At 40.1% G+C, this 16,002-nt stretch overlaps 3 protein-coding genes and 1 non-coding gene across 12 annotated transcripts in view; 1 reads left to right on the top strand and 3 right to left on the bottom strand.

Moving 5' to 3' along the window:
• srpk2 (SRSF protein kinase 2) overlaps positions 1 to 3,920 on the bottom strand; it is a 56,096-nt gene extending 52,176 nt beyond the window's left edge. The window contains exons 1-2 of one of the 4 annotated variants that reach the window (XM_026366682.1): positions 3,824 to 3,920; positions 3,511 to 3,577 (exon numbers count right to left, since the gene is read on the bottom strand). In XM_026366682.1, coding sequence (XP_026222467.1) covers positions 3,511 to 3,577; positions 3,824 to 3,839 — 83 coding nt within the window. In that variant the 5' untranslated portion in view covers positions 3,840 to 3,920. The remainder of the gene's footprint in view (positions 1 to 3,510; positions 3,578 to 3,823) is intronic. The other 3 variants (XM_026366679.1, XM_026366676.1, XM_026366678.1) reach the window with 3 other exon arrangements.
• A 658-nt stretch (positions 3,921 to 4,578) lies between these two features.
• Positions 4,579 to 4,652, bottom strand: trnat-agu. The gene has a single exon. It is a non-coding gene; the product is annotated as a tRNA-Thr (tRNA).
• Positions 4,653 to 5,853: 1,201 nt separating this feature from the next.
• Positions 5,854 to 12,185, top strand: pus7 (pseudouridine synthase 7). Of its 6 annotated transcripts, XM_026365907.1 has the most exons (18): positions 5,854 to 5,968; positions 6,163 to 6,260; positions 6,503 to 6,564; positions 6,678 to 6,989; positions 7,086 to 7,170; positions 7,391 to 7,507; positions 7,603 to 7,747; positions 8,451 to 8,562; positions 8,650 to 8,727; positions 8,841 to 8,969; positions 9,197 to 9,322; positions 9,432 to 9,493; positions 9,589 to 9,749; positions 9,989 to 10,115; positions 10,496 to 10,597; positions 10,712 to 10,841; positions 10,977 to 11,068; positions 11,725 to 12,185. In XM_026365907.1, exons 4-18 carry the CDS (start codon positions 6,688 to 6,690, stop codon positions 11,859 to 11,861), a joined length of 1,905 nt encoding a protein of 634 aa, XP_026221692.1. In that variant the 5' UTR covers positions 5,854 to 5,968; positions 6,163 to 6,260; positions 6,503 to 6,564; positions 6,678 to 6,687; the 3' UTR covers positions 11,862 to 12,185. The 6 variants fall into 6 exon arrangements, with proteins under 6 accessions (XP_026221692.1, XP_026221696.1, XP_026221691.1 ...); XM_026365911.1 differs by lacking the exon at positions 6,503 to 6,564; XM_026365906.1 differs by having other exon boundaries at positions 6,163 to 6,564.
• Positions 12,018 to 15,652, bottom strand: LOC113166016 (endonuclease domain-containing 1 protein-like). Its single transcript, XM_026365913.1, has 2 exons — positions 14,106 to 15,652; positions 12,018 to 14,007 (listed from the first exon to the last, which is right to left on the bottom strand). The coding sequence occupies exons 1-2, from the start codon at positions 14,397 to 14,399 to the stop codon at positions 13,402 to 13,404; spliced, it is 900 nt and encodes a 299-aa protein (XP_026221698.1). The 5' UTR covers positions 14,400 to 15,652; the 3' UTR covers positions 12,018 to 13,401.
• Positions 15,653 to 16,002: the final 350 nt, after the last annotated feature.

The following is a 16,002-nucleotide window of genomic DNA, read 5'->3' as shown; positions in this document are numbered from 1 at the left end:
GACTATCAAGCAAAGCAGTGACAGTCAGACATTTAATTTCTTTTTATTAATTATGTATCCGTTTAAATTTGTTTTTAATTGATGTTAAACCAGCTCTACTACTTCAGGCTCATCACCCTAGTTTCAAAACAAGCTAACATTGGGTAATTACCATTAAACACAACGTTTGCTGATGTCGACTAGTTTGTCACACAAATTGTAAAGTGGACATAAATGTCAATAACTATGGGTATACGTCTGCCAGGATACAAATCAGCAGATTTTATCATGCAGGGACCTTGAAAAATCTCCAGATACTCCCGCCACAAATGTGAAAAAGTCACGGAATCACCAATTCAGAGCAGTCCATCCAACAGTGTCGGAAATTTTTCAATCTCAACCAAAGTGGTGGACTGACCAAGAATGCAGCTACAGCACTTACACACAATGTGACTTAAGGGAAACTAATATCAATCCTCTATGCACAGTAAGTGATGCATCTTATGGACTTTCAAACAAAGAAAACCTAAATCAAAGCAATAAGTAGCGGCTCTATCAGGGTAATCACACCTTCATTAGCACAAAAAAAAAAACTGATATGTGGAAAATGCAGAGTAAAACTTTCACTTTTGTGCGAAAAGTGGCTCAAATCACACTTTAACTCTTAAATGACAGCAACAGAGTAATGGACACACATAACCTACAGTTGTCACCACTTCGTTTTGGTGACTCTGTGTCACAGTGGTTAAAGTCACTGACCATGAATTTCAATGTCTTTGTCTGAAATGAAGGGAAAAAAATCCCTCTTATAAATGTGTACGACAATATGTATTCTTGCACCTGTTCTGTGCACAATCTTATTATTTGTGTTGTACGGGCTGAGTAAAGTCAGAGGGTGACTGCAGACAGGAACCTCCTAATGTAGGAATTTATTTCTACCTGCTTGCATGTATTCGTGTGTTTGTTTGTCCGAGTTAATGACTTCAAACGTGGGAAGTTGCATCAGCTTAAATCAGAAGACATCAAAGTCAAATGACAATGCATTGATCTGCATTGTTTTTCAACTGAGTACATAATGCTCTGAATTTAAAGGCCTCTCTGTAGTGTGTGTGCCTGTTGTGGGCCTGAAGCAGTGGCCAACCAAACTGGATTCTGGATCAAAGCAGATCACAACCTTTACAAACAGACTCTCTATTTGAAAGTGATTATGTTTTGGAGAGGAAATCAAGTGTCGCATAGAGAGAGAGAGACTGTGGGTGTGAGTGGGTGCGTCTGATTGTCCTGATCCCACTGTGAGTCTGACCTGGATAAGGATCTCCAAACAGGGACAGGAGGATGGTTTGATGGATGAATGGATGGATGGATGTCTGAACAAGTGTTACATGCTACTGAAGGAGAGAGAAAGATGAAGAGACAGAGACAAAGATCAAAAGTCTAATTCTGATGAATATCATCGAACTGGGCCTGTTGAGAACTGCTGTACTCCTACTCACTAACTTCACAATATTATTATAGATTGTTGTTGTTTGTTGCATGTCTAAACACGCCACACCAACCACGGAAAAATGGAGTCATCAAATCTCTGTTTACTTTATGTGAACAGATAATTGGGTGAAATACTATTAAAATGTTTTTTGTTTGTCTTTTAATATCAATATTGTCTCTGCTTTAAAGGACCCATCTGATGCAAACATCACGTTTTACTAGTTTTTCACTGGGTGTTTGCTATTTGTATGAAACCCCATGGTTTAATGTCTTATTTTAGTTTGGCTGCAAAGTGACGTTTGGGGCTTGTTGACGCATCCACGCTCTGCTCTGAGAGCGTCTTCCCCGAGGCTCTACCCACAGTAATAGTACTCTGTATATACTGTATGTTGTGTTTTAGACGATGTGTTGTGTGTTTCAATTATTATAAATACTTTCATACGTGACTCAGTCATGCTGATTGTGTGTTGACAAAGAATGGCTCCTGGTGTAACAGCGACACTTATTTACCCAGTATTTGACTTTAATGGATTTCACTGTCTCACCGTGTTGTTGTTTGCTCCTATTATACCCGATTAAAATGCATTTTACTGAACCTTTAAAAACTATTGGTTACTGCATATTTAAAAAAAAGCTCATGACATAATATAAAATAAAGTGGCAATAAAGAATAAGTGAACTATTTGTAATTTCCTGTTTTTCTGCATAAACTGGTCATGAAATGTGTACTGATCTTCACCAAACTATAAACAATCACAATCTGAATAAGTAGCATTGACGGCTATGACACTGGCACTTCACATAGATTCTATTTATTTGCCTTTAATCATTAGATAATTGTTTAACACCCTTATGTTTATAGTCTACGCTATGATCAGTTATGAAACTATTAGGCAACCAATCTGTGCAGACAGTTCTTCGCCCCATCATATTTTACATTAGGTTAAAATCATATTTTTAATCATTTGGACTTGTTGGTTTATACTGTCTGCGACATCCAACAGTTCAAAACCTAAAGATATTCATATTAAATGTGACACATAAAAGCAAATCTTTTGATTCCAGAAGCTATATGGCATTTAAATCGTTTATTAAAATAGTTGCCCACATTGGACATCTATAATTAATGGATGAGCTTGTTATTTCAGCTCTATAATAAATAATAATAAAATAATTGTGGTATTAGTTGCTGAATGATCCTGAATCATGAGTCATTTTGCGCCACTCCTACTTGCCCACCAGAACAACAGGGATGCCACTGAAGTTATGATATTTAAAAGAAACAGGTTAAACTCCATCACTGCAGCTACATGTTTTCCTATTATATGAAAGGATAACGAGCTGTGTGGACACATTTGCACACATCTGTTTCCTGTAGGTGTTGGAAATTCCAGTACATTCCAGCACCTGGTACCGAGCAGCCTCCTGAGGTGGTCGCACGGTTGGTATCACCTAATTGATGCCTCGTTCGGCTGCTGGTGACGTCGCTCCAATAGCATCACGCCATGAAGTAAGCCCCATCTCCCTCCACTCAAATTCACATGCACTTATCACAGCCACTGCGCCTCTCCTACATGCCGGCCGGCCGCCTGCAACCACCCCACCGGGGAAATTACGCAGAAATACGCGTGCATCCTCCTTGACCAACACAACCAGAGGCTGACAGTCTCCATAAAAACAATCATCTGGCAGATTCAACTAAAGTTATATAATTAAACAACATGTGAGAGCATCTCCAACTGAGCTGTGGCTCCAAATGTAGACTAGAAACAGTCGCCGGGGAGTCCTGTGTGGACCAAATCGTCCACATACCCAGTCTGGGTTCTCCAACGTCAATGGCAACTTGCAATAGGCTGCTCTGGCTCCGTCTGTGGGAGGAAAACACACACACGCCTTTCGCCATATGTGCGCACAGTCCATACCGCCGACGCACCGGCAGCAGCGCCGGCGTCACACGGAGAGCGACCCGCTGTCAACAAACCAAACCCGGCAAACAAACACAAAACACTTCGTCGTGCAGCCACCAACAGACGCCGCCCCGCTTACCTCCGATGGTGACCCGCTTTATCCTTCTTTCCCTTCGGCCTCCTCTTTCTGGCCTGGATGGCCATCACTGCCGGGGGGAGGTCGGGTTTACACACGGGCACGACCGACGTCCGAGTCCGGGCAAAGGGTGCAGGAGGGACGGGGGAGAGAGAACAGACATGTCATCAGGATCTGAAGCTGGCTGGCACGGGTCATGGAGCGTCGTTTGCACGCACTGCTCGGCTCTCAGCACGCGTAACTTCCGCCACATTTCATTTCAAATCCAGCCTAAAGTGTTGGAGCAGAGGTGGAGAGGAGGCTGAGGGACACTCACCTTTCCTGGAGCTCATGTTTCCTCCTCTTCCCCTCAGCAGGAGCAGGCAGCTCGGCGGCAGCAGCCGGAATCTCCCCCTCTCTCTCTCTCCCTCTCTCTCTCTCACACACACACACACACACACACACACACACACACACACACACACACACACCTCACTACCTTTAGTTGACACGCGCTCCCTCTGTCGTCTGAGGTGGGAGTCGCGTGCAGTTCTATATAAATTCACATTTATTATTATTATTTTTTATTCACTTTTATTAAACAGCTGTTTATTCCAGACACTGTTCTGTTCTGTGTCTATAGAGTAAAACAGTAAAACTATTAAATGTACAAACTGTTTAAAACATCAGAGTCTCGACTTGTTTCAGGTGTAAATCTGTTTTTAAATAAATAAAACAAATAAATGCTCAATTTGTCTTTGATTTTCAACAATTCAACAAATTTCAGGTTTTGTTACCAAGTATTTAAACGTTTACTCAGATTATTTCCATTTTATGTTACACTGCTCTTCTACATTATTGTTGCTTTTCACTCTGCTGTAGTTTCTTGTTCATTTTAAAATGTATTAATTGCTCATATTGGCAGATTTATACCTTTATAAGGAGAGATGACTAAGACACAGCTGGGTTGTATAGAGAGGGTTATTATACATGTATGTAACCAGTGTAATAAAGTGAGGATATGTATATATATATAGATATAGATATATATGCTACAGGGAGAAGCACCTACACTAACAGGTCCAGAGGAAAAGGCACCGCTGGGATTCGAACCCAGGATCTCCTGTTTACTAGACAGGCGCTTTAACCAACTAAGCCACGGCGCCTGTGGGAGTGCGTCCGACTGACAGCAGCTCCGATTTGGATTAAAATGCACATAACTACGTTCACATGAAAATAATGTTTATTTATTTATTTTAGAAAACAATTACATTACATTTGTGACAGTTACTGCACTTGTTTGTGCAGGTTTGACGTATTGTGACCAGTTGTACCACTTTACAATTTATAGGGAATATTTTCTATTCCCCATCCATTTAGAACTTAGTTACATCGCCAATTAGAATCCAATCCAATCATATCTACCCCAAACAAACTAATGCGTCATGTCCATCTTTACAAATGTGCAGATTCTCCTTCTGTTCTTGTGAATCTTCTCCAGGTTTGATCAAAGGTCACAGGTCAAGTTCACTGTGACCTCATGTGCATCTTTTCTAGAAAGTGCAATATCCATATAACCTGAGGGAATTTCTTCCAATTTAGCACAAATATCGACTTCGAGTCAAGGATGAAGTCATTTACATTTGGTGGTCAAAGGTCAGGTGCCTGTGACCTCAGGTCTGCCCCGTTCATCCCACATGATAACTCAGGAAATTTAATGGAATTTCTTGTATGGTATGGAAGTATGACACAAAGGCTCACTAGATTCTGAACCTTTGGTCAAAGGTCAAGGTTACTGTGATCTCATGTATATCCAGTTCTCGTCAACACTATATCTCAGAAACACAGACTTTTATCACATTTAGCACAAATATCCACTTATTATAACATGTATCTGGAGAGACGTTGGTAAAATATAACTTCACATGGTTGGCAGAGACATACAACCAACGCAAGGCAGTAATTTTAGTTCATAATATAATAATATCCTACATTGTTCTGTAGTGGTCCATTCTGAATACTGTATCTTGTACTTTAAGTATAGTAGATTAATAATTTTGATACTATTGAATAATTAAAAACACCTAAACTGTAACTTATTCAGAATAATCTTTGTTGTTCTACCTCCTCAAATACACAAATATTTATTTATATTACATAAACACAATTACTAAAAATAAGAACTAGAAATTCAGACCCACACAAAAGCATGAAACGTGATATTTAATAATACAGGGCAAACCCGATTTATGTAGTCAAATAAGTAAGTAAAGTTATAACATGATATTCGTAGTTGTAAACATATTTATAGTTTATTAAAATAAGTTCGTCGGACAGGGGGCGCTTGGTTTGGGGTGAGACGGGCCGACATGTTTGCAGCGGGGCGGCTTCAGAGTGGGATCTGTTTCCGGCGTACACACGTGAGAAACGCTGGTGTGCTGCGGTGTCTGCAGGCTTTTAAAACACCATCACACAAGCTCAAGTAGGACATTTGGAAACAACAACAACAACATTTGTGCTTCATTTAATTAGCCATCCAGTTTAGCTTAGCTGTTAGCCAAGCTAGCGATGTTTGCTAGCTCGTTAGTGACCATGCGAACACGCTAGCGGCTTTGCTAACTTCAGACTGATTATCTGAACGTTATCTTTATTAAACCTTTTTGTGCTTTCGTCAAGGTCGGGTTCGTTAAAAAAAAAAAGGACCTGCTGAAGAAGACAAGACGCGTTTCCACCTGCTACCACGTTTGTTTGTTGTTGCCTCATCTGTACTAACAGTAAGTCAGCAGCACCTGTTTCCAGGACATAGACGCAGCCATGATGTGATAACAGCTGCATTAAAAGCATAATAAAGAGGCTCATTTTAATGCCACTTTGGGCAAAATTAATAAGATTTCACTAGATTGGTATGCTTACACTTTCCAGAATTGTGGTGGTTATGTATTATTATTATAAATAATAACTTATTCCACTTTCCATTCCACATAATAAACTGGCACCCACTTGACACAATCTGTAGTGTAGTTCCAAGAAATGTGAAAATGCTCTACGCAGGACAATAGCCTTATATCGACCTGCCCGGTAAGTGTAGTTTGTAAAGCAGGCTTTCCATCAAATTCACATTGTATACAACAAACAGCTGACTGTTGTCTCTTAAAGCTTACCACACTATTTCTGTGCCCCTGTTGTCCCAGCTCGGCTCTGATGGCCGATTCAGAGCTTTTGCAGGTTGCTGACCAACTTGGAGAAAAGAGAAGTTGTCCGGCGGACGAAGAGGAATCCAAACCATCTAAGAAACCAAAAGTTGACAACGATCATGGGAATGGAGGTCCTCCACGCCAACAAGATGAGGAGGAGGAGGAGGAACCTGAGGGGGAAGCGAGTGAGGAAGAGGAGGATGGGCAGACCTTTGCTGATATGATGAAGCATGGCCTCACGGAGTTAGATGTGGGCATCCTGAAGTATGTCAGCGACCATGAGGGCTTTTCAGGAATCCTGAAGGAAAGGTTCGTCTTCTAGAGCTAGTAATGAAATTGTTTGGTTTGCTTTAAAATGAATTGGTTTGAAATGTTTAATGGATGATGTGATTGGTTTGTTTTCAGATATTCTGATTTTGTGGTGCATGAAATCAACAAACAAGGCAAAACTGTGCATTTAGACGATCTCTCTATTCCTGCCGACAGTGAGGTAAGATATGAGGTTACATTTTAAGCAAGTGCCCCTTCTTTCTATTATTAAAGTGTCACTAGCATGGCTAGTTCTCTGTGTTGAAAGGAAGGAAACAGGTCTGAAGTTAATCACATATACGCTTGATAAAAGCGGTTATTAGTGTATTCAAATTTTTTTGTTTTTGTCCAGCTATGGAACAGGTCAGATAATGCTTTTACGGTGTTTCTTCTATGTCAAGGAGGTCCCAGAAGCTCAGCCGCAGCCAAATGAACTTGATGTGCTCACTGAAGAGCAGAAAAAGCAGCTTGGGGAGCTGCAGCTTTTCAAGAATAAAGAGGGCGACGTCTCCATCGAGGTGAGTTTGCAGTTCCTGCATTTACTTATGACTTAACTGAAAACTCATTAAGATTTGTATGGAAATGCAGTTTCTTGTTTCTGTAACATCTGTAGGTGATGGATGATACAAAAGAGAAACGGACGCTAGTTCACAAAGCCATCAAGACTCAGTTTCCTGGTCTGGAGACTAAGACAGAAGAGAGGGATGGTCACAAGTTCATAGTGGCGTATCACGCAGCTGGGAAGAAAGCCTTAGCAGGTATGTGGAGAGGAGGTGGGGCCAAATATCAGTCAGTAACTGTCTGAACAGAATTCTTAATGAGAAGAGGGTTTACTGCATGCAGTTTTTTATGTCTACAGCTTCATCTAATCTCAGAAGTGCATGTGATCACTTGTGAATTACAGAGCAGTAAAATATGATGCATGGACTTCTGCATGTGCATGATCAATTCACCGGCATGATTAGGCTCAGTTCTCTCTAATTTCAAACTAGCTGTTTATTTCACTGCCATTTATCAGTGAAGTGCAGTGACTGAGATTATGTTTGACGTAAACTTTAGAAGACAACAAGGAAAACAGACGGCGTCACTGTTCCTTGAAAAAACCCTTCACCCATGTTGCATAAACCATTTAAATACCACACTGAACCATCGCATGCGGTCTCACCCCTGACAACTTACCACACGGGTCATAAGAATCTCTTTCTTAGTAACATTATTCTATCCTCCTTCTGCTCTTCTCTGGTGGATAGAGGTCAAAACAACTACAGGTAAGAAACCTGTTCTCCACACAGGACAGAGGAGGTGTTTAAAAGTTACAATTAGCTTGATTTTTTTTTAAAAAGTAAATCTTTAACTGGAATCTTTGATGAAATCTTATTTTAATATGTGAATTATTCAGTGAATTATACAATGTTTCTTACTCCATATTTCAATACGGCTTTTTTTCTGTGTCCATAAAAGCTCCAAGGAAACACTTTTGGCCCAAAAACCGTGGCAGTTTCTGCCACTTTGTCCTGTACAAAGAGAACAAGGACACAATGGATGCCATCAATGTGCTTTCGAAGTTCCTCAGGTCTGATTGTAGCACAATTTATTTGCTTCTTAAGAAGTGATCATCAATAATAATAAAATAAATGACAGTATTCGTCTGTATTTGTAGGCTCAGGCCCAACATGTTTTCCTACATGGGAACCAAGGACAAAAGAGCCATCACTGTGCAGGAGATTGCTGTTCTTAAGTGAGTGTGTGATCCTGTAAGCACTCCTTAGCATGCATTAGGTGATAACATGCTTTTATGATGTGAGTGCTGTTCTTCTAGGAGTGTGTTCTCTTGTCTATCTGTGCACTCAGGATCACAGCAGAGAGGTTGGCTCACCTCAACAAGTGCCTCATGAACCTCAAGGTGGGAAACTTCTGCTACAAAAACCACCCTCTAAAGCTGGGGGAGCTGCAGGGAAATCACTTTACTGTGGTCATCAGGTCAGCACATGTGAACTTGTGTTTCGTTAATGTGTGTTATAGCCCATGTAGGTTACCTGTGAAGTGGACTCCCAATTCATATGTTCAATGTATTGTCCATATTTGAACCCCCCCCCCCCCCCCCCATCCCTTCTTCTTAAATTGTTCTGGGGACACTGTGTGTGGTCACTTGTCATGTTAACTGTTTTTTGTTTTTTTGTTTTTTTAATTGACATATTTGTGATCAGGAATATCTCAGGAACAGATGAGCAGGTCCATCAGGCCATGTCATCCCTCAAGCAGACAGGCTTCATCAACTACTACGGCATGCAGCGCTTCGGCACCACAGCTGTACCTACACAAAATGTTGGCAGGTAAAGTCACCGAACAGAATTACAGTAATACGTTGGGACAGGATTGTATAAAGTATGATGCAGCATAACTTATGGAAAAACTGTTGTTTCCTCCTTTTGTTTGGGACAGGGCTATTTTGAGAAATGACTGGAATGAGGTGATTGATTTGATCCTGAAACCTCGGCCTGGAGGTAACAGAATGCAAACTCTTCTTTTATCTGTATCTGTAGTGTTTCAGTAGCAGCGTTATTTCAAAGATCTTCTCCTTCTGTATTACTTTCAACAGCTGAGAAAGAATTCATGGTTCGCTGCAGGGAGGAGTGGGCAAAGACGCAAGATCCAGAGGCAGCCCTGAAGAAGCTGCCCAACAAGCGCTGTGTGGAGGGGCAGCTGCTACGAGGCCTCTCTATGTATGGCAAGAAGAACATCGTCACTGCATTTGGCCTGGTTGGTTTTCAGCTAATCATGTTATTAAGATTGAGATAAGGAGCCGTGTTCAACCAACACTGACTCTAGTGGAGCCATAAAAGGCTTTTTTAGAAGAGTCATTTAATTAAATCCAAGACATGACATAGAAAAGTTCTGTCTATGTAGTAAGCTATATATGCATTAGGACCTATACTGTTGATTTACATTCAGAAAGATGACTAGAAGCTCTCTCTAATGACTTTTTGCTCTTTTTTCAGATCCCCCGTAACAACCGTCTGATGTACATCCACAGTTACCAGAGTGTGGTGTGGAACACCATGGTGAGCCGCAGGATCGAAGCCTTTGGCCTGAAGGCTGTGGAGGGGGACTTGGTGCTTAAAGGAAGTTAGTAGTACCTTTTATTTCAGCTAGGGAATGCTGAAGAGTTAAACATTTAGGAAATGTGATTTTTGCTTCATGTTCTAGATACAGACATGAGTGCTATCGTTTATTGTTATCGTCTCTCATCAAGCCACAAGGAACAAATCCATTTTCTGAATGTCAAACTATTTCTAACCATAGTTTCTGTAAAGAAAAAAAGTATTTTAATGCACTTAAATGGTAAAGGTAACCAGAACAAAGTATTTCCAAGGACTATGACTTTTAAACCAGCAATCATTTAACAGATTTGTATCAATAGAATTTCAGTTTGCTTTAAAATAATTTTGAGCCTTGTGATTTTATGAAGAAAGCTCCCCACTGATGTTTCTGATTTGTCCCTTTAGCCACAGCACACGTCCTGTCTGCAGAGAATGCAGAGAGTTACTCCATCCATGACATTGTGATGCCACTGCCTGGGTTTGATGTCATCTATCCCACTCACCATGGTAGGAATCAGTTCAGTGTGATTTTAAAGTTTGTTTGTCACATTAAAGAATAGCTGTAAAAAATCACATGAGGATGGTTTTAGCACAAATTTAATTCTCGTGTGTTTCTGTCAGTGGGTAAGGGTTACAGAGAGCTGCTTGCTGCAGATGGACTGGACATCGACAACATGAGACACAAAGTGAAGGACTACTCACTGGCTGGAGCATACAGACGAGTCATCATCAGACCCAGTGATGTCAGCTGGTTAGCAGACCTTTGATCCTCTTTCTAATGGCACAGTGCATGAAACACTAGTATTTGCTTCTGTGCTGTTGTTCTGCATTTTATAGCTTGTGGCCTATAAACAGGTGTTGTGGTGTTTCTGTGTGTTTTGTTCAGGGAGGTGATTCAATATGACGACCCCAGGATCTCGCTGGTGCACAGTGATTTTGAGAAACTGGAGAGCAAACCTGCTCCGGTCTTCAATAAAGGTAAGTTCACCTTTTATTCCATCAGCTCAAATATTAGCATTTCATTTTCTTGTACTACATCATAGTAAATGGAGTATCTTGTTGTATAATCTTGTTTGAACAAAACGGAGCCAGCGTCGCCTCGGGCTCTAAGAAATGCTGTTCTGCATTTTTCTCACTATTTTGTGACATTGATTAATGGAGAAAACATTTAATCCATAATGAAATTAATTAATAATTAGTTATTTGCAGTCCTGCAACCTTTCCACTGTGATAAATGTGGCATCAATGTAAAATAGCCTGTTTGGGTTAAGGCGCATAGAATAAAGATGAATGGATAATCCATTTTTGTAGGTTTCTCAGTTCTATAAATAACCTTGACAAATGTTTTTATACTTGTCTGAAGTCTTCAAATAGCTTCTTTTGTCTGACACAGAAAATCCTTTTAATCTATAGAAGAAGGAAACAAGGAGGTGTTTAGATTTGAGAAGCTGAAAAAGAGGGTTTATTTATAGAAAATGAAAAGCAAAAATACTAAAATACCCAATTAATAAACTACACAACCACAACCACATTTTCATTTGACCAGTTAATCAATTATTCGCTGCTGCCGTAGTTGGATGATTCCTACTGTCTCTCAATAAACAGCCTAACAGAGTATTTTCAATATCCAACAGAGGGAAAGTATCGCGCTCTGCGGATGGAGTTTTCTCTGCCTCCTTCAACTTATGCTACAATGGCGATCCGAGAAGTCCTGAAGTTGGACACTAGCATCAAGAAACAAACACAGCTCAACACCACCTGGTTCAACTGAGACCAGAACCAGTTCTGGATAAACTGGACAGATGCTGCAGGCTGCAACGCACCTGTGTACTATTGTGAGGGTTTTATGTGAGTGAGTGCTTGGATTTTGTGTGAATCCAAATTTCAAATTATTTCTTTGAAGTACAAAGAGCTTTATCTTTATCTGTTTTTTTTTTTTTTTTTTTTAAATAATGTTTTTACTTGACCTTAAATGTTTCTCTGCTGAAGAGACTCAGAATACTCTGTACGGAAACATGAGTTGTTGTTTTTTTTTTACTTTAATCTAAATGAAGCGACTCTTTAGGAGAGAAATTAAACAATGTTTAAAAGCTGAGTATATTTACTGTAAATCCTGTTGCTGTGTCTTAACTTGGCTTCTTCTTCACTAAGGGATTTTCAGATATTGTTTTACGTAGTAGATTTGTGTGGATAAACACTGTCTCCCTCTGCTGACCATCATGTGAGTTATGTACGTTACCATTAGAGGATCTGAAATGTATTTTGGGCTCTTAACAGTCTGCTGCTGGTCAAAACTGGCACTGTGGATCTGACCATCTGCCACTGTGACCTGTGCCAGCTGGCAGGATAAAGCTGCCATCTCAAACTAAGTGTGTTTTCTAATCATATCTTTCACCCTGGGGCTATGTCTGCCCTGACAGGTTTGGATCATTTCTCTGGTTTAATGTTTTAATCCTGTTTGCAATATTCATAAACTGCTGTACAAAGCAAACAACAACCAAAGAGAAATCTTACATATCCTAATACATAAAATAATAATAGACAAGGTTATATGTAATAGGAGAGGGTGTCATTTTTGTTTTTAAATCAGACTTTATTTTAATGTAATTCAGTCGCCCACATTCTGTGGCACAACTTATGATCCAAATGTCAACAAAAGCTTCTGCCACCAAAATTTTAAATTAGAGCAATGTGCAATACAAATTATATTATTAATGTACTCTGAAAGGAAACATCTGAATGTGGATATTGGCCCAGTTTGTCCTAAATGAGTTCTACTAGAAGTGGTTGTAGTAGAGCGTAGTACACTTGAGAGGATGAAAGGGAAAATGCAAAACTAATCTAATCTATCTGTGACGAACAAAAGGCTTACAGAGCCCGGTGTAGCTGTCAGACATTAAGAGGATAAGTTAACATGAGATAAATGTAGAGTACAACCATTTAGGCTGTGGGTTAATTTAAACAATATACTATAAAGGAAAGAGACAAGAGTCTAGTAATAAAATAGAAATGGGCTAAGGTAATTTTCTAAACACTGTGATATGTTAACACAGAGCATCATTCTTGAGCTTTTCCAAGAGAATACTTGACATTTACTTTGTGGAACTTTATTTCTTTGCATCTTTTTCAACAAGTAGTAAATGGACGGAAAAAAAATAGAAAGTTATGCAAGTGGGGAACTCATTTAAACTAACATTTAGAATCAATGAATTAAAATTAATATTAAATTATTTCTAATCAGCTGCTAAGAATAGCATCTTATTCATTATGTAAATATGAAGCTATACTACATCTGGAACCTCTCTGCGTTTTCAAGGTTGGTGCAGAGCGATGTTTGGACTGTTAAGAGCCACACAGTTGTCATAGAAGATCTGGAATGAGCTGCTAACATAAGTTACCCTCTTGAGAAAGTCCTCCAGCTGTTGCACCGTCATCTCCTGAACCTTATTATTCTCCCTGGCGTTGAGCCCATGAGCTGCAAACGCAGGAAACTTTGCACGCTCGGAGAATGGTGCATTGTGGTCAAAATCCACGCAACAGTAGGCTGACCAGAGGTATGTGGGGATGCCCAGGCGGTTGATGTTATGACGCCGAATTGTGTGTCCCGAGGTGGTGACCCCGGCGATCATGTAGGCAGTACCACGGCAGTAGTTGTTGAGCCGTCTGCGGATGGTGTGCTCATGGTTTTTCCAGGGTCCGATGTTGAACTCTCTGACCTGAGGCACCACGTTCGTCAGGGTGTAGGTGGCCGCTTTGTCATCAGGGTGCGCCTGGTGCTCATCTGGGTTTAGTTGCCCACGTTCAAAGATTACACTGTCCGAGTAGTCATCAAGAACAGCTTGAGCATCTTCAAAACTCTTGTGCACGTTTTCTGAAGGGAACTGCTGCATCTCTCTGGAGCCAGACGCTGTGGACAGCTGTCATGGGAAACATCATTATTACTAAAAACAAACACAAAGTAATGTTCACACAATAAATAAGATGAAGGTTTCTTCAATTAAACACATATCCCTACCTGTGGTTCATACATCCAAGGAACATCAACCTTCTTAGAGCCATCCGAGCGCTTGAAGGTGTACGCAGAATAAACAGGGATGTGGTTGAAGGCGTCATACAGAGTCACAAATCGTGGTTTACCTGAGTAGTACTGGCAGATCTTTTTAAAAGGCTGCTCCTCCAGGCCTCGAGGCTGTGTGCCCATGTAGAGGAACTGTTTACACTCTGGTGAGAAGTTGTCCTGCACCTCAGCTCCTGCTGTCATGATGACAAGCAGACAGGTGAGCACTCGATCTGCTCTGTAGACATACATAACGACAGGTACTGTGCGTCTCCACAGAGCATTTAATCCGTTTGAAACTTTGTCTCACTGTGCAGACTTTGCCTCCGCTGTAGCTCCATCCCAGGTATAATATGCAAATTCTTATCTTATTTCTTTTTACAAGTAGCCAAACCATTGCCATGTTTGAAAAGCCAATAAGTTTCCAAGCTTCAGAGTCATAAACTTGTCCCAAACATGCAACAAAAGTGAACAAGAGTAAAGGTGACATCAATATGAAACCATGCAGATCCTGGACACATTTTGATGTGGTAAGAAATATTAGTACAGTTGTAGCTTAAATGTTAAAAGGCCTTCATTTTGCTCTAATTAACCAAAGGAAGTTGATTGTGGATTTGAAGTTTTCCATCTTTAGAAGAAAGGTGCTGTTCTATTATCCAGATTCACTGAACAGTCGGGAAGCAGTGTGCAGTTTCTTTAAACCAGCTGCTGATCAAATCTGCGGGTATCAGTTTGGATTGATCCTCCTGATAATGGTACCATAATATTAGGCCGGCCCTCTCAGCCCTCCCATGTCGGGGGGTGATGATGTGGATCTATGGCATCATTTACATTGTCTACTTTCTAGTTTATTTCATGCAGCTTTATTTGTTGTTAAACTAACAAGTGTTAAGTCTGCAGAGAGATCTGTTTACTATACCGTGCAGAAGATTGTAAGTGTTGGATGTGGTCTTTCCAAGTCTGTGTGTCTTTCAGAACAATGTGCAGCTCTGTTGGTCTAACTCTGTTCTGTAATCTTGCAGCACATCCACCCCCTGTTGTTTCCCACTGTGGTGCTCAGTTTCTGGTTTCTCCTTAAGAATTACTCATGTTTACTTTGCCTTTCTTTCGTTCCCAGTAAGTAAAGTAAAGAATGTTTTTGGGAGCATCTGTTTCCGTAACAACAGGTTGACGGCAACACGACCTCTGCCCCTATGGAAACAAACACTTCCTGTTTACAGTCGGAGCATCTACACTGTTTACTCTGTAACCACACACTAATCTATTTCCTTGATGTAACTTTTAATAGACAGTTATGACTAAGGACAAAATAAAACAAAATGTCATATAAGCTAAACTGATCATTTACAGGAAGTTAATAATAATCATGTTGGCATCACAGGGCATCTATCTGCCACTCGTGAGAAAATGATATGAGTTATGATAATTATGTTGTAAACCAAGTTACACAGCCGGCTCTGCAGTTTCTAACAGAAATATAGCTTATGACAGAATAATAAACTAATGATAACTGGTTTATTTTGTGCTGCTTGTTTCTTTATTGTTACCTTTTTCTCTGTGTGTATGTTAAAACATCTCTTTTGTTTTACTTTTTAAATGTATTCTACTGTGGAAGAACTGAAAACTAAGTATTTTTTAGTTATTATATTAGTTGATAGGGAGTAAAAGTAAATGTAGCAATATCACAAATTAATACCCTGCAGTATGCAACTTAATTAGTTTAATAATGTAGGTGTGAATGCTGATGTCACTTGTTTTATATAATGTAGGGCGCTTTAATTAAGTCATTTAGGTTTTTAAAATCTGTGTCTGCAAATCAAAAGGTACCTACAGACACATAAATGTGAATTTAAAA

The sequence above is a fragment of the Anabas testudineus genome, chromosome 6 (assembly GCF_900324465.2).
Source record: "Anabas testudineus chromosome 6, fAnaTes1.2, whole genome shotgun sequence".
In the NCBI taxonomy this organism is placed as follows: Eukaryota; Metazoa; Chordata; class Actinopteri; order Anabantiformes; family Anabantidae; genus Anabas; species Anabas testudineus.
Note: the sequence above shows the minus strand (reverse complement) of the source record. Positions and strands in the feature narration are given on the sequence as shown.

Bases quoted from the DNA above. Each gene is read 5' to 3' on its own strand.
- LOC113166016 (XM_026365913.1), bottom strand. From the start codon at position 14,399: ATGTATGTCTACAGAGCAGATCGAGTGCTCACCTGTCTGCTTGTCATC. The intron at 14,008-14,105 runs GTAGGGATATGT...TTCCCATGACAG, and splicing joins CTTGGATGTATGAACCACAG to CTGTCCACAGCGTCTGGCTC.
- pus7 (XM_026365911.1), top strand. From the start codon at position 6,688: ATGGCCGATTCAGAGCTTTTGCAGGTTGCTGACCAACTTGGAGAAAAG. The intron at 6,990-7,085 runs GTTCGTCTTCTA...GTTTGTTTTCAG, and splicing joins TCAGGAATCCTGAAGGAAAG to ATATTCTGATTTTGTGGTGC. The intron at 10,842-10,976 runs GTTAGCAGACCT...TGTTTTGTTCAG, and splicing joins AGACCCAGTGATGTCAGCTG to GGAGGTGATTCAATATGACG.